At 44.7% G+C, this 23,237-nt stretch overlaps 1 protein-coding gene across 1 annotated transcript in view; it reads left to right on the top strand.

The window, feature by feature from the left end:
• The window catches only part of plxna2 (plexin A2), a 172,015-nt gene that overhangs the window by 94,290 nt on the left and 54,488 nt on the right, over positions 1-23,237 (top strand). Inside the window, exons 9-16 of the mRNA XM_030055804.1 lie at positions 2,188-2,388; positions 3,019-3,115; positions 3,444-3,643; positions 10,806-10,957; positions 15,199-15,316; positions 17,186-17,322; positions 19,792-19,959; positions 21,450-21,543. Coding sequence (XP_029911664.1) covers positions 2,188-2,388; positions 3,019-3,115; positions 3,444-3,643; positions 10,806-10,957; positions 15,199-15,316; positions 17,186-17,322; positions 19,792-19,959; positions 21,450-21,543 — 1,167 coding nt within the window. The remainder of the gene's footprint in view (positions 1-2,187; positions 2,389-3,018; positions 3,116-3,443; positions 3,644-10,805; positions 10,958-15,198; positions 15,317-17,185; positions 17,323-19,791; positions 19,960-21,449; positions 21,544-23,237) is intronic.

The following is a 23,237-nucleotide window of genomic DNA, read 5'->3' on the forward strand; positions in this document are numbered from 1 at the left end:
CTCGCTCTCTCTCAGCATCCAGCTCCGTGTTCCAGCTCTGTGTCAGCCTCGGGGCATGTCTTCAGAAAGACAGCCATCTAAGCTCTTCTATTTCCGTATTGGCGTTTCCCATTCAAGGCTCTTGTTCTCTGCAGCAGCAATTAACAGTCTATTATCTGCTGAGCTACTGAGCTTAGCACGCCTTAACAATGACACGGGATCACTCGGACCAAGTCAATCAACTTGCGCCGTCGACACGCCATTTGAGGCGCCTTTGTGTGCGTGTCAGCATGCTTGTTTGTTTCTGAGTGGCTCTCGCTGTGCGTGGATGCATACAAGGAGCCGCTTTTGTGTAAAGTGTGTGTGCACATGTTGTTTTTTTCCTCTTTTCTCCTCACATTAAGGACAAAGAAGTGTGTTTACTGCCTTCGGGGGGTGTAAAGTAACTACTGGCGGCACCTGAGAGGACACCGCCGCTGCTTTTCATTTTACACTCCTCACAATGCACTCCAAACACACACAGAGTTTGCAGCAGGACTACCGCACAACTTGATTATCTTGTGTTAGATCCTTTCCTCACCATCGGTGTTGTGAATATAGGCAGGTTTCTCCCCGCTGTCAGCATCAGTCAGTTTCCACAGGGTGATCCTGAGCTAATCCTGTGTTGGGATGGTGGCTTGGGAAGAGATCAGTATAGGATGTTTTACCTGTGATCTCAGCGAGCTCAGTAAAGATTGCTGGAACCCACATAAACCAGAGCGCTGCGAGCTCATTCTTTGATGCCACAGAGAGAGAAACCCTCTGCTTGTTTTTCTTCCAGTGGATCCTTGCTTACTCATTACATTGCTCTCAGTAATGAACTATAAACTGTGGTCGCATTCTTGTAAAACACTGAGCACTTATTTAGTCATCCTCTGCTTCCCGTTCACTGCCAATGGAGCGGCTCCAGGACGGGTCTCACGATGGTGGTGAAGAGTTGTTCATGTTTAAATATTTAAAGGGAGTTTCTCACAGCACAAGAAACATTTGAATTCGACTATAAGGGGAGGTTTTGCTTTAACTGCGATGCCTTCTTATCATCCGGCGCTCTTGCTGCCAACCAGGAATGGAATGGTTATTTTCACGATCAAGTGTGATAAAATAGCCAACTGTTAGTTATACCTTTTCAAATCCTTTTTTTTTTTTCTCATTTTTGTTTGTTGAGATTTTCCAGGGCATACATGTGTCAGTAGTTCAATTTCAAAGTTTACAGGCCCAAATCAGGACAGGTACATATACAAAAATATACATTTCGATTTCGGCAGAAATTAACAATGCAAACTGTATTGGTTTTCTCAAAAGAAAAGAAAAATTGACCGTAATATATTTTCCACAATTGTTAGATGTATGCCCTGAGTTAATATCCTAAAACAACAAGTAGAACACAGGAACAACTAGAGAATAGAAAAAAAGATAATTGGAGCATAAATAAATTAAGAGTAAATAAATGGAATAAAAAAAAAAATAAATAAAAGCAATATACAATTCACATTGTCACCCACCACAGAAAATATATGAATATATATTTACAGTCATTTCACACTTTACATAAGAGAGACAGAAGAGAATGTAGCTTACAGGTAGGTCAAACAAGCTCAGTATAATGACCATGTTTTCTTAAATCTGGCTGTTGAACCTCTCATCGTACACCTAATATGATCACAAAAACATTTGTGGCTAGCACGATTTTCAAATGTCTTTAAAACGTTTCTGTGTACATACACCTCAACATCAGTCGAAATCAGCACGAGCAAGTCGAGTCTCCTTCGTGCTGCTGTTTCCTGTGTCCTTTCGAACCTGCACTGTGGGGAACCTGAAACATGTCTTGTCAGTTGTTGTTTTCTCTTATCTGTCATGCGTTTGCCTCTCAGGGCCACAGCACTAATCATCTATAATGCATTTGAAATCTTTGTGTTTTGTGTATTATATGTTAACGTATGGTTGTTTTAATGCAGACAGTTCATAGGGCTGATCATTTGTGATTTTCAATACAAAACTAAGTAAAATTATTTGAATCTTTTAGTCAGTAATTATTTGACATTTTCCGCACATTTTAACAAAATCACGATAATACCAAAAAACATGATCATTTATTCATCAATCATCCCATCATTTTGTCTCATCCCTACTGCCAACCCTAGCTTCATTCATTTCGTTTGTTTCCTGTAGGACTGTCCCCAGCTGGTGCGCTCTGAGGAGATCCTCATCCCAGCGGGGGAGGTGAAGCCGATCACCCTGAAGGCCAGGAACCTTCCTCAACCCCAGTCCGGCCAGCGGGGCTACGAGTGCGTCCTCCACATCCAGGGGGTCAGCCACCGAGTCACTGCCCTGCGCTTCAACAGCTCCAGCGTCCAGTGCCAGAACAGCTCGGTAGGGTTGGGATGCATAGTTAACTTGATTTTATGAGTGTGTACGAGCTCCTGAGCCATGTATATATGTGTATGCATGTTTGTGTGTGTGTGTGTGTGTGTTTGTGTCATTCAGTCAGTGGAGACACAGCGGATGCAGCCTAGGTAATTACACTGGAGAAGACTGCAGCAAGGTTCTGCCCTCCAGCCAAGCACGCACTGACTCCTGCAGTATATTCCCAATGGAAATGCATACATCTCCCTCTCTCTCTTTCTCTCTCTCTCTCTCTCTCTCTCTCCCTCTCACACCCACACACACACACACACGCACACATACTCACAAAGACAGCCAGACAGAAATGGAAATTAAGGGCAAAAGAGGCAGTTGAGGACAAAACCTTAAAAGGCCAAAGAGAGATGAAGATATATCGTTTCTCTTGGTATCTTCACTTTCTCAACACGGTGATGATGTAATGTTGGGATAATATTGGGTGGGAGGTGGGGGGTTGGGGGTGGCATACTAATACCGCACGCCCCAGGGCTCAGGGGCTTCCTGTTTCCAAACTGCTCCTCTGTTTTGTTTCTTTACCACATTTCCCTCATCCTTCCTGTCTATGTCTCTCTCCCCCCTCCCTCTCTCCTTGGGTTCCAGTATCTGTACGAGGGCATGAAAATCAGCGAGCTGCCAGTTGATTTCTCGGTGGTATGGAACGGCAACTTCATTATTGATAACCCAGAGAATATCCAAGGTAAGGAAAGACGCTGCTGTCAACACGTGCCGGCAAATAGGAAACAGATGGGCACATCTCGTGCTTTCCCTCTTATTCACTTTCTCTCGGTAGAGTTCAAGACAGTGGGTTTAAATATATGGATTTGTTTTTGTCTTTCCAAAACAAACCAAGTATGAAAAACACAGGTAAAAAAAAAAAAAAATGTTTTATGTGTTCATTTGTAGTGGAGAAAGAAATTGCCTATGGGGACATTCTTGTTTTCCTAAAAAAAAAAAAAAAAAATCTCAATACTTCAAATTGTACAGGTTTCTCAGTCATCATGTGTATATATTCCCTTACCCCACAGTGCACCTGTACAAGTGTGCGGCGCAGCGGGACAGCTGCGGCATGTGTCTCAAGGCGGAGAGAAAGTTCCGGTGTGGCTGGTGCAGCGGAGAGGGACGGTGCACCCTGAGGCACCACTGCCCTCCTATCAACCCCTACACCACCCGCTGGCTGGACCTGTCCAGCAAGGACGTGAAGTGTACCAACCCACGCATCACCGAGGTCAGTCCGCTACGCTCTGCCTCTCTGTCCAAGCTGCCCACGCACATGCAGCGCCAATTACTGCGCGGTAATCAGCTGCCATAATGCAGCATCTCACCACAGATCTCCATCTAGTGCGATGTGACTCGGCTGGTGTTGCTGCGCTGCAACTCCAATGCAGTGACAATTTAAATTTACACCCTTACATAATGTACTGCAATAACAGTTGAATTCCTGTGTAACGGCTTGATAAGACGCCGTCATTGGTTACACGGGTGTTGCTATTACACAGATAAAGACCTACTTTATATTCAGTAAAGCATATTGCCAGAAAAGCCCAGTAAGCCCAGATTACGCTTGGTTCTGGCACGCTCATTTTTTGTAAAGTTTGTACAAAAAGTGTACATCTCCTTGGCTGATAGCTGCATGGTTCTTATAAGACGAGTAGAGCTCTTGACAATGAAAGGTCTGATTTGCATTGAGAGGCTTGGCATGAGAGCCAGATATTCTGCTTCTGCTCTGCTCTGCTTTTCCTCTGGACCCAGGATGAATGAAAATGAGCCTGTGGGAGGCTCCCTAGGGTGCTGGCCCCACCTAATGTCTGTGGATCTGTACATGCTCTCTCTCTCTCTCTCTCTCTCTCTCTCTCTCTCTCTCTCTCTCTCTCTCTAAATGGGAGAGCATCTGGTGTTTGTTTTTGGCTGAGAAGCAAAAAATATATGCTCAAGTGCACGTGTGTATGTGTGTGTGTTTGCATGTGCACATTCCTGCATGAAGGGTTCTTCTCACCTTCAGGGCTTATGCAAGGACAAGGGCCCTGACACACACACACACACACACACACACACACACACACACATGCATGCATACACACACAGGGGCGGAGAGGTTCAGTTTTAAAGCTCTGTCTCTTTGACATCTGTCTTCTCTTTGTGGCTGGTTGCGACATGCACAGATGCCTGCCCATAGATTTTAATGCATTTTCTGTCCTCACAAGGTTATTCCAACCCTTTGAAAGTAACTTTGGCACCAATACGTTTAGAAAGAGAGCCATGTTTAAGAGAGAAAAGCAACCACTTTGAATAAGTAACTATTCCCAGTGGAGCTAGCCAACAGTTCTAGGCTATTTTATCTAGCTATTCATAGACAAAGGCAAAATGTGCCGCATGCTCCTCACTCTACAGTACTAGCCTTCACAGTCATTGCAATCATTGTATTCAGACCTTCTCCACCCCGGTTGCACGAGGGTCATGACCTGGAAGTGCTTATTTGTTTAGCCATAATAGCGTGCACGCTGGACCTTTGCTTGCCAGGCCATATTCTTGTCCACTCTGGTGGGTCCACTGTCACAGGGGAGTAAGGCTAGGACGTACTATTTAATTAGGCTCGGTAACGCACCGCTGCACAGTGGTTAACCTGCCAGACCCCTCTACCTCCGCATTGATTCATGTGGCATCTCACTCGACTGCCACACACTCACATCGAACTCCAGCCAATTAAAAAAAGTGAAGTTAACGACTTGGTTAATTGATTTGCTATACTATTCACCGATAAGACAGAAAAAGGGAAGGAGGATGAAGATGAAGGCCACTCCTCCTCCCTCCCTGTCATTCCCTCTCTCTCTATCTATCTCTCTCTCCCTGTCCCTCTCTTTCCCTCTCTCTCTCTCTCTCTCTCTCTCTCCTTCTCCAGCGTGTGTCTCTGTGTATCAGTCTCTCTGAGTCATCCTTGTAAATTAAGTTATGCTCTTGTGTAACTCCATTATGTTTTCAACTTGTCATTCTGCGGCAACTGAGAATGGGATGAATGGGAGGGGGAGAGAGAGAGTGTGTGTGTGTGTTGTGTGTGTGTGTGTGTGTGTGTGTGTGTGTGTGTAGGACTGAAGGACTTATTTCATTCAGCTCCTTGTTTTCATTAGTGTCGTGAGAAAATTATATGATTACAAAGGCCACCACTGGCCATGATCTTCATCTGCGGCTCTACAAACACAAAGAGGAGAAAATTGAAGCTTGAATAAAAAGAGAAGCAGAAAGATTTAAACCGACGGTATGCAGAGGTGGTGACGACTTTTTGATTTGTTCAGTTAACAAGGACAGTGGACAAGTACATTAATATTAACAAACATACTGCATTGCTATTTTTTTTTTTTTTATCAGTAGGTATTTAGGATCCAACCACAGGTTTAGGACAAAGCAGAGGTGCAGTTAGAGGAAAACTATCCACCCAAAAATCTGGCCAAACATCAACCCCCCTACACCAAGGTATTCCTACCACACTTTGACCGCAAAAAAATGTTCTACTTTCTAAAGCATCCACAAACCAAAGCAAGGAATTATTTCTAGAACCACCACTTTGCACCAAGGTTCAACAATCACGCTGGGAGAAACCCGTTGGAGAGGAGGAAGAGATACCAATCAATACAATACAGCCTCAAGATTTTGCATTTTGACTAAGTGGTGCTACTAGACTGGAAAACCTCTTGGTCAGAGATTGATGATATATAACAGTGTAAGAGGATCCGAGCGTGGATTTTTCCCTTAAGTGGGGGGAAAAAAGAAAAAAAAGAAAAAAGAAAAAAAAAACTCGGAATGATTTATTGAACAATGAAAAAGCAAGAGAGAAGGGAGGACGGAAAGAGGAGAGGAGAACGCAGCCCCCTGTGGAGTGTCAGAGCTCAGGTCTGTGTTGCAACTTCTAGACGCCAAAACCAACTCTCCACACACACACACGCTCGCATAAGCATGCACGGCAAATACATACACACACAGGAATATTCCTCGTCTTCGCCAGCGTTCAAGGCAGCATCCATTTGTGCCCCGCCCTACCCCCCCATCGTCTCCCAGTGATTACAGTTTCTTTAAGAAGCAGACATCCCCCTGGTGGGCTGAATTTATTAATAAATTTGGTTTTGATTGTATGCACCAAAGCCCCCATCATGAGCTGATTTGTATACATACTAGCACATTAGTAGATGTGCCTACTAGAAGATGGGTCTTTTGAATAATTAATGTTTCTATTAAGTGCCATGGTGCCTCCCACCATGGGCCATTAATATTGAAGAGATGTAAGCCCTCGCTAACAGCAGAGGGAACGGCATCAAATAAAGCTGGGAGTTAGATGGGCATATGAAAGGCATCAGGAAAAATCTCCTCAATAGGCTTTGGCCTTGGCTTCCATGTGAGTTTTAGAGCAAAGAGGTTTCCCTGCCTCCCAGTGACAGAGAACATAAACATCTGGCGGTAGCCTTAGGAAAGCAAATGCATGAATTTTCCCTTCTCCCCCTGCATGTCTCTTCCTCTTTGTCTTTGCTTCGTCTCTCTCCCTTTCACCCCCTCTCTGGCTCTCTCACACACACCACTGTGCATGCACACTTACAGGTACACTGTCAATCAGCCGCACAGTGCATCTGAACTCTCCTCACTTCTGCAACCCCAAAACCCCTCTGCGCTCGACCCTTCATTCATAACCAGCCAATGGAAGGTAGGACAAACTGTTGCTCAGCCAGGCGGGTCTGTGGCCAGCAAACATACAGATTAGCAAACACACATACACACAGTGTTGCGCAAAAGGAAGGGGGGGGGGTCTGCTGAATAAGTTATGGCGGCCTGATCACTGTCCTGCACAGCAAACACACATAATTAGTGTACTTCCAGAGGAAAACTCGCTCATCCACAAATGCCCCAAAGAGAGCAGGCGTCCTTCCTTGCCCATCCTCTCATCCCCTCATTCCGTCTCTTGTCCCTCCTTTTCATATGCTAAAACCTCCTTTTCATCACGGCCCATATCTCTTGGCCGGCTACAAGACATTTAAGACCCCATAAAGTATTTAGGATGTAGTTTATTCGGGAACAAGTGATCAGTGGGGTTTTATCAAGCCCATTAAATGCTAGTCACAATTAAATGTGACATGCTTGAATTAGTCTGAGCAGAGACCAAAGACAAAGAGATTAGCTGCGAGCTCCTAAATTGTATCAAGGGCTTTTTAATTTCAAAAGCAAAATATCCAGCTCCACGGCAAGAATGGAAATACATCCGCCGCACTGTAATTCCAACAGAATCTCTTTATGACTCAAAGGGAACGGAAGAAAATCCCATTGCATTAAATGTCCAGCTGTATATCAAAGGTCACTAATGAAGTGTATAAGAATGCTGATATTGTGCATTTCCACAACAGAAGGGGTAATTAACTGTTATTAGCTCTGCTGTAATTTCTCCTCTGTGGATTGTCGGAAGAACGCTAGTGAACACGGTCAGCTGGTTGCAGCAACACGCTCGGCTTTGCGTAGCCTGAAGGAAGCTCGGGCCAATCCATCGCTGTCGATTGAGCGCGGCCATGGCTGCATCAGCACAGCTTTCCCCACCATTACTTCAACTGAATAAGTCAACACTACACTGACAGGCATCCCCAGGTCATTCTCTCTCTCTGTCACCCTCTTGCGCACTCTCTCTGCGATCCCACCCTCCATCCTCCTCCCTTCTCTACCATCTTCTTGTGAGCAAGTGCAAGCCCGTCTCTCCTCACCCCGACTAGGATTATCTGCTGAAGAGAGACCCTCTCTTTTCTGTAGGTTTTGCTCACGGATTAGAATGCAAAGAGCTCCTGCCTCCTCAATTTAGGTCATCTCGCCCCTCTTTACTCTTTCTATGCCTCTTGCCAAATCCTGCAGCATGTCTAAGGAAGCAGTGGTAGGAAGTCCCATGGCTCCGTAGCTCCCTGATCCCCAGAAAGAGTTATAGAGAGAGAGAGAGAGAGAGAGAGAGAGAGAGAGAGAGAGAAAGGGGGGGAGCGGGGAGAGAAGCGTGCAAGCGGGCTAGCTGTTTGCTGGGAATTACCCTCCATTGACAGTGTGACAAAGCCAGACGGGCGGCAGTGCTGCTCTTAAAAGGATTACACAGGGAGCATGGCATGGCGGCGCGGGTTGGCGAGGGCGGGGGTGTGTGGAGTGCGGGGAGGACTGAGGGTGGTAGGGCGCACGTGCGTGCATGTCCAATGAGGCTTCCTCTTCTTCTTCTTCTTCTTCTTCTTGTTCCCACTGAAAGTCTGTGTAAGACAAACACACGGAGGGAGGGGGGTTGTGTCACCTAGCCTGAGGGAGACAAGGAAATGAAAGACAGACAGCAAAAAGAGGAGAAAGAGATGCAAGGATGGGGGAGTGCTGCTGCAAAACAAGAACACAAACTGCTGTAAAGATTGTGTCAAGAGAGCAGCGGCGTCTCTCTGATGTGCCAGAGCGGCGGTCCGTAAAGGTCATTAAAATCGGCTTGAGCAGGCAAGCAAGACCTCTGCTTTCCCCACAATGAGGCTCCTTTGTAGATTTGGTCCCTTTGTCTGCCTCTTTGTCTGTGTTTCTGTCACAAACAAAGAGCCGCGCTTCTCTCACGCCTCCCGGCCCGAAGACATCAGTCGGCTTTGAAGTGGTTGGTACTGTGTGATCCGCTGATGAATCAATGCTCTCTCTGCCAACGTGGGTGCTCAGTCGAACGGGTTGATGTATGGATTAGAGTCTGTCCCCGTGCCCGGTCCGGTTCAGGAAGGGTTCCATTACAGCCTGTGGAGGAGGAGGAGGAGGTCTCCCAAGCTTTTAAGCCCGCCCATCTGTGATAGTGCACTGCTGTCCTGTCCATCATCCCTGCCTCACCTGTCATCCATCATGACTGCTAAGACCAGCTAGAGTGGCGTCCACATTCCCTCTACTGCCCATTTCATTTTCCCCCTCTCTCGCTTTTCTTCCCTCACTTCTCCTCTCCTCTCCCCTGTTCTCTGTTTTTCTTTCACTGCAGTTCCTGTCTCTTCCTCCCTCCGTCTCTTGTTCTCTCTCCGGCCCATGCACCGCTTATGTAACCATCACTAAGTCTAGTCGAATAGCTGCTGCCATCGCCTGACATGGATATATTTAGCCATTATGCCCCCCCTACCGTCCCCCCCCTTCCCACCAATACCCTGCATGCCCAAGCAGCGCTAAAAGATTCATGTATTCAGACCCTCAGGCGGTGCAGTGACACACTTACTTTACATCCAGAGCAATTAATGTCCACTGAATCTAGATTACAATGCCGGCGTCCTACTGGGATTCCGCAATGCCCCAGTGGGTGTCGGGGAAGGAGAAGGGGGGAGCGGCACCTCTCAAAGGGTTGCCGTCACGTGGCAGTTTGCGGCTCAGTAAGCGGGCACCACTGCAAATGCCAGCTGCTCTTGTTGGTTTTTTTTTTTACCTTGGCTTGCATGACCGGTAATAGCGTATTGATTGTTTACATAGCACCGGCCGCTCCGCGCAGCAAAGCGACAGTCATCTCCTCCCTACTTCCTCTCGCTTTTTCCGTCTCCTCTATCTCCTTTTACTCGCCTGTCGACTAAATGGCGTTCTGTCCTCCCCTGTCCTTTCTTTCTCCCCTTCCTCTCCCCTCTCTCTCCCGTTCTCTCCGACTCGCTCACGTCCATATCCTCCTCCTCTTCCTCTCCTCCCTTGCATATAGGGCTGGATCACGGCCAGATCGCAGCCTCAACAGGGCTCTGCAGCACAGAAGGCAGCGTGCCACCCAGTGCCAAGGTCATGCTGGGCAGCCATATTGTATTTTACGAGAAGGTGGTCGGCACTAAGCGCTAATATGGCCCCTTGTTAGATTTATCATCCATGGCAACAGCGGCGGATTCTTCGCAGGCGTCCGTCCAGAATGTTAATGATCCCACCGCTTTTGTTTCATCATTAGGGAATTTGTTTTTATTGGATTTGCTGTTGTATAACTCGTATAGGTAGGAGTTGCGGAAGATTGCTCAAGTTTTTAAAGGTTCATGTGGGAGTGCTTTGTTAATATGGGGCTCTTGGTGTGTGTGTATGTGTTTGTCAGAGAGAGATGCCGCATTGTGGTGTAGGAGTTAGAAAAAGATGTTCCATTAGCTAGCATTGTTGTTGCGAGAATGAGCTCTTGGCACAGTGACTCACAGCTTTCTACGTCCTGACATTTTGCTGATTCCGGGGCTCGAAGCGCTCCTAATTTCTTTCTTCGACCACCTTGACCAAAAGAGCAGATCTACCCTTGAGCGCCATTGGAGAACCTGGCCTCATCGGTACCTCCTGTAAGGCGGCTTTGCAGCTTAAAAGCAAGGCATCCTTTGATGACTTGGCTTCTTCTAAAATATGACCCAAAGTAATCCTCGGTGACATTTGCTCTTTGTACCCTTCAGGTCACTCCAGTGGCAGGACCTCCAGAGGGAGGGACGCGGGTGACCATCCACGGCATGAACCTCGGTCTGGCCTTCTCAGACATGGTGGGCAACGTGGAGGTGGCAGGAGTAAGGTGCACTCCAGTAGAGGACGGTTATATCATCGCTGAACAGTAAGTCAAGCATACAGGACAAACACTATGCATCACGACTGCTATTCTCATGCTGTTTCAAAGCTATAATTACCAATGGAATGATATGTTCTTTGAGGCCAGTGGCAATACCTCTTGTCCTCTCACCCATTACATCCAGTACCAACACAGATATACATATCTGTAAGCATGCAGGTGCAAAACGAGCTTCACAGACAGGCCTGTCTTAAGTCAAAAACCATTTTAGTTTGACTCTGATGCTAATTATACAGTAACACACTCTTTGAAAAAAAGATCACACAAGCGCCAGTTTCACAATTAGCGAAATATTGACACAAAAGATAATGGTTAGGCGGCACCAACATTGCTTTTTAAAGCTCATATCAGCCGGGTCCCCTGTTGGCTCACTGTGTAGAGTAGATACCACGTAATAAGGCCTGGGTTCAAATCCTGCATGTCATCCCCTCTCTCTGCCCTGCCTTTCATGTCTGTGACTGTCTAATAAAGCACAAATGCCCACAAAATAATGTTAAATAAAGCTGATAATGATAGTCTACCAATATATCAGTTCATTCCTTGTAGTTATTCTTATTCTGTTCTTTCTTATTCTTTCTAATAGATGATCAGTTAGAGGAGTTTGTTTTGGAAAAGTTTGCAAATATATTCTCCACATTGAATTTTTGCGATTAGCTTATTATCTCAACATGCAAGTGATACAAAACTGCACAATCGGCTAATATGTAAAAATATAAGATAATAAACTAAACATTTAAAGTAGATAAACACCCTTGTTAATAGGCTGCACCTCGCCTGGGTACATACAGAGATCATTATCTATATGTGTGTAGCCGACAAGAAGCAGCGCTGTGCACCGTCTCAGTCTTAATGAAGACTGGAGCAGGTCCAGGCAGTCTGGCCCTTACATTGTTGTTTTCCCCCTCGCGGAACACTAGCCCAGTTCTTGCGCCGTAGCCCATCTAGCGAGCAGCAATCCCCGAACAGCTGTGTGTGTTTACTTGTGTTTACCTCTCTAATTGTCCCATGCTGTGCATACATCACGTTAAAGCCTGTCCTGCTCACCCTGAGCTAATGGAATGTGGTCCATGCTTCATAACTTGCCCGACTCCCTGTGGCTAGAAGTACAGACGTGTAGAGTAACAAACCCTGCGCCTTATGGTTTTTTTCACATGTTGGGAAGATGGAAGCCTCCGAAGGCAAATAATGGTGTGGATACACCGCTAAGACGCTCAACTCTGTATATTTTCCGCCTCTAGATTGTAGCTGGATTGGATTGCTTGGTATTAACCTTAACTGGTGCTGCAAAGAAGAGAAAATGCAGTCCCATATGATAACAAGGATAACATAAAGCTGTCACATCAAAGATTATTCTACAGAAAACCCTACAACAATACCGTAAGACATCAAAAATAACATTAGGGTTACTACAACCTCATTATTGAGTGCCACAGACATTAGATCATAGGGTTTTTTGGTGATTTTCCATTAGGGATGAGGGATGCTCAGCGTTAGTGTCCTGTCTTTCACGCAGAACGAAAAGGCCAGAGGGTTTGAGTCAGTGGGGAGAGGAGAGCAGTTAGAAAGTAGTACAGGTTCAGGGTTTAAATGTACAGCAGCACACTGAGTCTGAGACAGCACTGACACACACACGCACACATACATGCACACATACACACACACTCACACACTTACACACACGGGCTATCACAGTCATGGTTCTCAGAGGAGCCCTTAACCTTAATTCTTTCCCTGGCCTACTTCTGCCCTGTGCAAGAGAACAGCTCAGCACTGCACCACTGCTGCAGCTCACACACTTTAGCTCTGACACGTTGTGCCACTGATACATGGCAAGCACACACACACAGACAGTTACAACAAACTTATTGTCCGTTTTGACAACCAAATAACAATTTCAAGACAGTTTTCCCACTTTCGGCGGTGTCACTGATAGAAATCCCAAGATCCCAAAGAAATAACAGCAGCCCATGGAGAGTGGGGATGACAGGTTCATCCTCTGCTCCCTAGCTCTTTACTGGGCAGTTGTACAGTAATTGAAATTCACTCTGTGCCTCTTGGCTGTAAGGGACAATTTGTCAGCACGCCGCTGATCTGACAGTGCTTTAATCCAATCGGGGTCTTGCTAGTGAATTCATTTATATGGCATGCAAAAAAAATGGTTGGAGGGAAATTAGAAAACTAACCTATGACCCCACTAGTCTAACTTTGAAGGAGTAGAAGTATTCATGATGATGCACTGAATTGAACTTTGATTCAGAGCCTTTTGGGGTCATATTGGCTCAAGGTTCTTTATATACTTGTCCCCATCTGGCTGTTGCTGTCTCTGTTGACTCATAATGCAGTCACTAGGCTTCTTATGAAGAACTGGTCTGGATCAGACAAAAAAACATACATATTTATGTGTCTTTGATGTTACTCCTTCAGAGGAGTGTGCGAATATCACCATTTCTTTAAAGAAGGAGCCTCTTGTTTTGTAACTTTGAGCAGTCAGGAAAGTTTTCAGAGTGGCAATACTTTATGTAACAGCTCCTGTCTGCAGAGTTTTTCCAGTGGCCAATTCGAGTCCTTATTAGTGGGCATTGAGCTTGGAAGTAAATCTAAAGAATTTACAGCGAGAGCGCGCCTCTCAAAGGAGGAGGTGCAAATGAATCCGCTGCTCTGAAAAAGGCCGCCATAGGTCCATGCTGTGAAATATGTGGCTTCACTAACGACCAGTTTAGTTCAGGTGGAGGAGCAGGTGCACCCGGTGGCCCTGTGAGGGGGAAATATGAATCCCGTCAGTGAGTAAATCCTCCTGTAGCCAGTCTCTCCCACCTAGTCCATCCGAGAGAGCTCCCAAAGTCATTACATGTAATTCAGAAGATCAGCGTGGCAGAAACAATGATATGTCCGCCCTCCTCCCTCTGCTCCACTCCTCTCTGCCCCTGGTGTCTGCCTCACTGCACCTTCTGTCTCTCCTTCCACACTGTGATTGCTTCTTGTTCTTTATTACTCCCTTGCAGTGCCGATCAATAGACGTCTCCGTTTTATTATGTCATTTGATCTCGCCACCTGCAGTGCTGGGTGACACCTGATCGCATGGTATGATAAAGCTGTATTGATTCGGCCGTGTGATTTACATTAGTTGTGCCACACTGGCAGAGCACCGGCGCTGTCAGAGGCCCAGTTGTTGGTGGGAAATTTACTGCCCTCAGGCTGGGAGGTGGTGGGAGGTGGTGGTGGGATGCGTGGTAGTCGTCTGTAGGTGTGGCAGGGAGGTGGGGCTCTCATCTCATTTAAGGACTGTCGCTGAGGGGGTCCTGATCGATGTCGGGATGTGTCCCGTAATGAAATGAGTGAGACAAAAGAGAAGATTGCATTTAAAGTGGAAGATAAATCAATAAAAAGCCGAGAAGTGTTTTGATTACTTTCTGCTCACTTTGTGCAGGCATTCAAATGTGTAGGGGCCTTGTGAGGTTAAAGTTTCTGAGAAAAGTAGAATTCCTTCCATGCTAGTTGACATTTTACAAGTTGCTCATGATGCACAGTGTTTCTAAAGCCCCCATTAAATGAACTCCCTTTACTTTTACTTCTTGGAAAACAGTGTGTGTTTCATGGTGACCTCATGCTTCACAAATTTTTGAACAACCTCCCATCCCATCAAAATAACACTGTGTTCAGGCGGGCCTTGTCAGCTTATTAAGTCGGACATTTCTGAGTTTACCCCAAGAAATTTGCACTCTAATGGAAAACAAAGTCATGTGCACATTCCATGATACCCGAGTTTATGTCGCCACACATGGACAACTTGAAGACAGTGTAACAGATCAGTGGTAAATAATATCCATACAATGCAGCTTTTTCAATCATATTATCTGTAAATTATTATTACAGTGACTAGTCCAATTGCTAAGCAAGCCATAGTGATCTAAACAGTTCCTGGCAATGTCCTTGGTTCAGCTTCTTGACAGCCCAGCAGTTACGTGTATTACATTTGTCAGTGACTCATTACCACCCAAATCCCTGGTAAATATGAGTTCAAGTGTCAAAATCATTTCATACTTTTCAACTTCACGAATTGACGTGGAGAGCCCAAATGCTGATTGAAGCTGTGTTTTTCTCACTCTAACTGATGCTGTTGGTTTACTCTTTGAAATGACCGCATGCCATGTTTTGGCCGTGCCGCAACACTCTGCTATGACAAGGAATACATAAATCAATGAATTTATGTTTTTGTGCCTTTGTAGGATTGTGTGTGAGATGGATGCGGCGCCTGCGGATAGCAAGCCCGGTCCGGTCCAGCTGTGTGTCGGACAGTGCAGACCCGAACTCAAGACTCGCTCCTCACAGCTCTACTCCTTTGTGGTAAGACTGCAAAAGATCTGAATCAAATATACGACACCGCAGCACTGTATCCCCGTGTAATGTAGACTGTGCTTTATCAAAAATGTGTGCTGCACAAAATATGAGGCAGAATTAAAATCATAATTAAAGGAATAAACAAAGTCAAAAAAAAAAGAAAGTGCAGTTGTTAGAGTGAAGTGACTTGCTCAGTTCTTCCACTGGGTATGAATGTTCGTATCCTCATAATGATGTCTTAGTTGCCATGCCTGCTGACAGCCTAATTAAGCAACTGCCATGTTTCTGTGTATGTATGCAGACCCGTTACTTTGGCAATAATATTTCTCTTCAATCAGTGCAAAAGGTTTCGAGAGGTATCCATTAGTGGCCTGTTCAGGGTCCCTGTGTTTTTGTGCTGTTTGCCTTTGTTGACACGGGGTCATTATATTCAATTAATGCAGTCTTTTATTTACTTATTTATTTATCCCCCGCATTTGCAAACAAATGTGCCAAACTACTTGCTGGATGAACAACACCTATGGATGGCAAAAAAGAATAATGCACTCCAAACTGTCTGTGAGCTCTTTGTTTTCATTGAAATCAAATAATGGAGCAGCATTTTTGAAGTAGTTTTATTAATTACTAGCACAAAGTGGGGAATGAAAACAGAATTTCAAAAGTGGTTAGACAATGTCGCAGTGTAGAGTGAGAGAGACACTGAAAGATTTAAAAATAGATAATAGAAAGAACTTTTTTTTTTATATAATGGAAGTCTACTCGCCATGTAAACATTATCTACCCTCCCATACACACACACGCACACACACACACTCACAAATTTCCCAGTCTCTGTCATTCTCACTATACCTACCCTGCAGCTAACTGATAATCTGCTCTTCCATTTGCTCTCTCTCACACCTACACAATTAGCACTCTCATAATAATTAACAGCCACTAGTAATTACTACTGTTATTTTCAGAGTACCTGCTTTTGCCTGCTTGCTCAGAGCCACAGCTGGTTGACAGCTTTTTTTTTTTTTTATAAGTTTTGTCTGTGTGACATGCACTTTTCGGCTCAGCTGTAAATCCTTTGCCACTCGTCTCACCTGTAACACAGCCTCTCCTCGGAGAAGAAGTCGAATCTCTCAGAGAATACTCGCTTGAGCCTACAATTTGTCCCCACCTGAAATTCCCTAATATCACAAGCCACCTAAGAAAAAAAAAAAAACAAAAAAACAATGCACCATGACAAGAGCAGTCTTCGATTTTGCCCAACAACAAAACAAGCGCCATACGTGACCATCTTCTTCTGCCGGCAATCGTGGAGTGCTTGGCAAAGGGGCTGACGATGGAGTGTGTTGTAATTGTTCTCTTTTTTTTTATTTGTTTGCGTGCTTCTCTGGTGCATGTGTGTGTGTGTGTGTGTGTGAATGCATTTAGAAGCAAGCTGCTTTATCAGTGTGTCTCAGGATGACTGGCTGTCTGTTTGGATATTTCTCCATCTGTCTGTCTGACGGAGGCCTGCCTGCCTGCCTGCCGCTGTAAACACTAGTTATTTTCAGACCATCTTTAAAAAGCTTCACTCAGACACAACTCAGCAATGCACAACACACAGGAGGGGGATCTTGCAGGGACTTTAAAAGCTCCTGGTTTTATCCTCTTTTCTCCCACCAGCGCTGTACTCGACTGCCAGCGGCCTGGCAACATGAATAACTGTAATTTGTGGTGGATCTATGATAATGGCCGAAGGTTTTCAAGGGGTGGCTCAGAGCGGCTGTCCCTTCGACTTGACAAGCCTCCGTCTCTCTTTCTCATCCTTATTTCATTTCCTTCCTGCTTCCTTCTTACCCTCTGCTTTTACCCCCACCACCACCCCTCCTCTCTCTTATCCAGATGCCGTCAGTCACAGGTCTGTCCCCAAACAGAGGTCCAGAGTCTGGCGGCACCAAAGTCACCATAATGGGAGAAAACCTCGGCGCCGGCAGCAGCGTCAACGTCCAGTTTGGAAACCAGACATGCGAGTTCTATGGGTGAGATTTCCCCTCTTGTGCCTGTTTATACCTTAAAACTGAAATTTACCATTTAATCTACCATAACAGCCAAAATGATGAGGGTTTTCTTTAAGATTGACTGGTGATGAAGACAAGCTCTTAGTACCTTTGCATATAAAGACACAAGTGTATAATGTTCAGAGTTTAGTGTTTGAACAACCTACATACCCACACATTATCACATTAAAAAGTGGGGGATGTTGAAACTGAGGCTTATCATGCAAAAAAAAAAAAAAAAAAAGTATTCCACACAAATACACAAAGTGAATAAAAATGTGTGATAAAACGGTCCAAAACAACAGCAACATTTCATCGTCCATCTGTAATCTGGCTCTGTGCTCTCTGCGCTGTGTGTTTTTGCGATTGCACTTTTTCAATAATTTTTCTTGAAATTTCTTTGCTTTGTTTTTGACATTCTTTTCACTTTCTAGTGGTGGTTCTGTTCAGTTTCTCATTATTTTGGAAATCAAGCTTTTGTAGCTGACCGTTATTACAGTATGAACCTGATTTTCCTGATCACGAACACTTACAAAACATTTGCCGACAGGATATAAAATCAGAGCTGCCTGACTCATGTCTAATTGCTTTCATGACAAACTGCAACTCTGTTAATATAAGCTATTGTCAATATTTTGACAGTTTTGACCAAGAGTAGAATTAGCGTTCATCCCTAAAAACTACCACCAGAAACAGGCTGTTTTCTGAGACCAAACATTTGTTAGAAGATTTATGCTGTTTAATTCCGCAGCAATGAGAAATACTTGTGTAACTTTGTTTGTTATACATATATCACTGTCGGGGAAAAAAAAAAAAAAAATTATAGATGATTTAGTGTGAGCAAATGAAAGAAACAAAGCTCTTTTTCCCAAGGTGATGGTGATTATATCCATTATATAAGAAGCTATATTTCTCTCCTCTCTCTTTTTTCTTTTTCCTGGTATTAGTGAGAAACTGCCCCCCCGCCCCCCTCCTCAGGCGAAAGCCTCTCCTTCTCTCAGAAACTTGTGTAAATCTTAACAAGCTTTTGATGACCTACTGCATCAAACCCTGTTATAATAGCTTCCAGAAAACCTGGAGCTCCTGTGGACTTTTCTTCTTTTTCATTCACCCCACTTTTCTTGTTCTCTCTCTGTATCCCACCTCCCTCTCACTACTCAACTGTTCTCATTCTGTTCCTGTTTTGTTTTTTTTTCTCAAGTCTGTTGTCTCTCACCCTCACATTCTCCTTCCATCTCACCCCACCCATTCCCCCCCCCCAACTCTCACTTGCTCCCACACTCCCTCCTTCCACTCTCTACTCTTCTAGGCTTCTATTTAAAGGCATGCTGTGGTAGTCTGATTGTAATGCTGTAAGGTTGAGGAGTCAAGCCAGCTTTAATGAGATATGGGGCTAATTACTGCCTTGTGTTTCTCCGCTGTGTTCCTGGCATTGGAAGGAGAGGAGGATGGGGGGTCGTTCTAGTACAGGCACACCACTGCTAATGAACTGGGACAAATTCAGGGGGTGGGCAGGTAGTGCATGGAACCATGGAGAGGGAGGGAGAGCATAGCGGCAGATATGACACAGGTGGAGGTATGTGTGCGTGTGAATTTGAGTGTGTGTGTGCGTGTGAGTGTGTGATCATACGCATGTCTGCATCAGGATATGTAGAAATGCATACACTGATATGAGTGCTTAAAAAATCCAAAAAAGTCTTCAATTACCTAAATCATAAAGCCTGTGAGAGTATTAAAAATGTCTTGCACTACACTTGTGAGAGCTTTTATTTTTGTCCTTTTTTAAATGATCACAGAACACACTCGTTAGTACAATATACATTACATATTTTTTTGTTTTTTCAGTTTTTCTCCTTTGTCCTTCTGTCTATTAATAATGATATTTCTTGTGCTTTTTTCTTGTTTTCTTGTTTATATGAACTTTCAGGTTTGATCAGTTTTTGTTTTTTTTTTTCATCCGTCTTCAGTTCAGTTAATGTAGCATTAAAGGATGAGTTTGGTATTTTTCAACCTAGGCCTTATTAAAATGTTCAATCAACAGGATGTACAATCCAACAGGACACTCATTTCTGCCCCAAAAGCCTTACATGCTTTTTACAGACTTTTTCAAAACTGGCAGCAAATAGTTGCAAACTGCGCTTTCTAACTAATTTTATTTTGCATTTACAACAATATGCAATAATTTACAGTAGCATATTTTCTTTTATACATCCATCCTGCTAAGTTGACTACTGCTGCATTCACTTGGACTTTCTATCATATAAATTTCTAATGGGTGACAACATTGCATTCACAGTGTCATCTCAGGATAAATTAATGCTCACAATAAAAAGAGGGTCAGGTTTGCCATGTACAGTTATAGTTTTTTTTTTTGCACAGGCACTTATCAGTCCATCTTTTATGGAGATTTAAACAATTACATCTCCTGTGTGTGTCCTCCCTCCATCATAGGCGGACCATGACGGAGATAGTGTGCTACTCTGCCCCCTCCATGTCAGGGGTCGGCCCGGTGCAGATAAGCGTGAGCGTGGACCGCGCCCAGGTCAGAGAGAGCCTGAGCTTCGAGTACATAGAGGACCCCACCGTTCAGCGCATTGAGCCAGAGTGGAGCATTGCCAGGTACAGCAGCAACACCACCTCTTACCTCATAGGAAGCATTTTGCGCCACCTCCATGTACATGCCGGGCTTATTTCACCCATTCGCCCATCAATACACCGAGCGCTTCTATCATCAAGACAAGGATTTCCTTTCCACATCCAGACCTTTAGAGCCAGCAGGGCCAGTGGTAATAAGCAGACACAGGTCAATATTGCACTTTCAATTACTGTTCGGGTTCTCTTCCAATTAGTCTGAGTCTGATAGGACTGCTGCAGCCCTCAGATTGAACAGGATGGCGAGGCCATTCTGAGCCACCCAAAGAAAGCAAACAATTTCACTCCAATTCTTGTATCCAACGCAGCGTCACTCCATCTGCAGAATGTCTGTAGCAGATGGAAACACCATCCTCTAGTAATTAAAAAATGAAGTGGGATGAAGATGAAATGGCGGTGTCGTGAAACAATGTGCTTCCAGAGGTGTGAGCAGCATTATAGATGGTTTGGTTTTCGAGTGTGCCGAGTCAGGGGATGCAGAAGGAGAGGAATGGTGCAGAGGGAAAGGAGGGGAGGAAAGAAGGGAGACAGGGAAGGATGTCACTTTGGTTATCCACCTTAATATCTCTTTTGTAATACAAAGAACAATAACTCATAGCAAAAAAATAAAATACCTTATAGACAGAATCACTTTAGGCAGGTCTTACCAGCAAGATGTAATGCCGCAAGCAGCTACCACATTAATCTTCAGTTACACTGTATCATTTTGCGAGCAGAGAGACGGCAAGGTCAGTATGCCAAGCCTCATCTCCACAGTAGCTGTTTATATAATTTCATGAGTTTGTCGACAGCACGTCTCCAGTAACTCAGTCTCCTACAGAACTGACCCGTAGTACAATATAACAGCTACAGACACTTCTGACATTTTGAAAAATTTCTGCATGGCTAATCCAGCGTTGCCACAATGCCTGTCTCGTTATTCAGCGCACCACCTTGACCAGTGCAGCAACAAAAACAACAGTAAACAACAACAGCCCAAACAGCCGCAGGAAGGGCCCCCGGATCCATCCGCCTTCCTCCTGTTTTGTTTGCGTGTTTTGTTTGTGCCGTTGTATTATGAAGCCCAGGACCACCCCTGCATGCTAATCTGCCAGGCTTTGTATTTCAAAGACAAATCTGCACCATTTGATAGTAGCCAGTGAAGTCAGTTAAAGAGCATCTCTAATCATTTCCTACTCCAAAGCCTATTATCTTCTGAGGGGAGAACCAGTCCGATGCTTTTATTTTCTGCTGATGGCAAAACTTTTCGAGGAGGTCGATTTGGGTCAGGAAGTTTAGTTCTTGCGTTTGTTTTTGTTTGTTTCTTTCTTTTTTCATCCGCGGCTTCTTGAGGTAGTATGCAGCAAGTTTAGAAAAGATGGGAGAGAGAGAGAGAGGCGAGAAGGCATTTGATGTGACTCAAGCCTGTGGTGTGGATTATGTGTGAGTGTGTTTTTTGTTTGTTTTTTTTTCTGCAGTGGCCACACCCCCCTGATGGTGACTGGGACCAATCTGGACGTGGTTCAGGAGCCCAGGATTCGAGTCAAGTATGCCGGGCGTGAGTCTGTCAACGTAAGTACCACCAAACCGCCGTTACCAGAGAGCTAATCAGCCCTGAATCCACCGGATAACTAGGTCCCTCTTGACTCACTAAATACTGCTACACAAGCACGCTAAGTGATGCTTAGCTTGGTTAAGAAAGTCCTATGTATCCTAACTCCCCCTCCAGCTCTCCATGCTTCCTCAGCTTCCTCTCACACCCAGTCATCTTAACCACTCCGACAAGCATCTGAATAATGCAGCTGGAAGTGAGAGTGGTCTGCATGCAGTATTTAATTAAGAGTTTACCCTCTTCTCTCGCCGTCCCCAGGCTAGATCTCAGCTCCACACCCCTCAGCCCCACCCCCCACCCGCTCAGCCCTGTTGTGTTTTTTCTGTCAGAGTAGTCACCCTGAATGCAAAGGCCTCCTCGCTGGGAGTTTTATCCTGTAATGACTCTTGGCTCTAATATCCGCTCACGTCCATCGAAATTGCCACGTCTCCGGCGCAAGGTCACTGCGCTTGATCGGCGCCAGCACAGAATTAGGACCCCATATTTTGCTCTTCATCGTTTCCATGGGCAGATTTTTTTTTTTTTTTTTTTTTCACCTCAGAAATATACGATTTTAAGACTTAGTGCTTGCATAAATGGCTTGTCACTAAGGATATTTTTTGCAGTGAGGGAGCCAGTCAGAGGACAGTAGGGGTTTAGAGGAAAAGGGTGCTGGAGGTGTGTGTGGTTGGGGGGCAGACAGAGTCCTAATGGGTTTCAATGGAAGATTAACTGCGGTCAGAAGTCTTTGGTCAGCATAAAGAGTCCCTGTATAATCAAAGCCTTGGCTTGAGGAAATCATTACAAATTGCATTTGCGCCCCTGTCCTGGGGGTCCTTGTTTAATTAAGGGGATGGGATTTCCTTTCTGTGGCCTGGGTGAAGGTGGGGAGGGCGGACGAATAGGCTAAGGATAGAGAGAAGGAAAGATGGAATGAGAGAGGGAGAGCAGGGCAGAAAAGGCAAAGAGAGGACTGGACTGTGCCCTGTGCCCGGCACCATCTACCCAGTGCCAAGACAATATGGAGGGCACGTATCATGTATGTTCAAGTCATGTATACACACATATTACTTTATTACTTTGCACAAATACATAATATTTGTATGTATTTACAAATTCAAAGATACATAGACCTCATTTGTCACTGATTTGTTAGCATTTCCAGAGTTCCACATCAAGAAATAGATCGTCTATGGGAAAAATGAATGGGGTTTCCCACATTCCTTAAAAATAATTTAGGACATTTGTTTTTATAGGAAAAAAGAAAAAACCTTCACACATTTTTTATAACCTGAACATGATCAGCGTAGTTCTAAAAATAAATAAATAAATAAATAAATGAATCCCTGATTCTAGTTGAAAATCTCCAGATTTTTGATGCAACTATCTCCATCTTGTAGAGTCTCTGAACAGATTTGTTTTAACATGGCTCCTCCCCCTCTGCAGTTCCATTCCCCCACTCCTGACATTAGGAGTCTAAAATAGGCCTAAAGTGTCTGACTTGCTTAGTGACTGCTCCTATACCAAACATCACAACTCTGCCCTGGGCTTTTTGTGCTCAGATGTTTCCTCATGTAAGGACACGGCTTCCCTAAAAGACCTTTGTGAGTTCAGAAATTCCTGCAATTACAGGAAAAAGGCAGACCCACACTTTACTATGTTTAACGAAAAGACA

The sequence above is a fragment of the Myripristis murdjan genome, chromosome 7 (genome assembly GCF_902150065.1).
Source record: "Myripristis murdjan chromosome 7, fMyrMur1.1, whole genome shotgun sequence".
NCBI classification, from domain to species: Eukaryota; Metazoa; Chordata; class Actinopteri; order Holocentriformes; family Holocentridae; genus Myripristis; species Myripristis murdjan.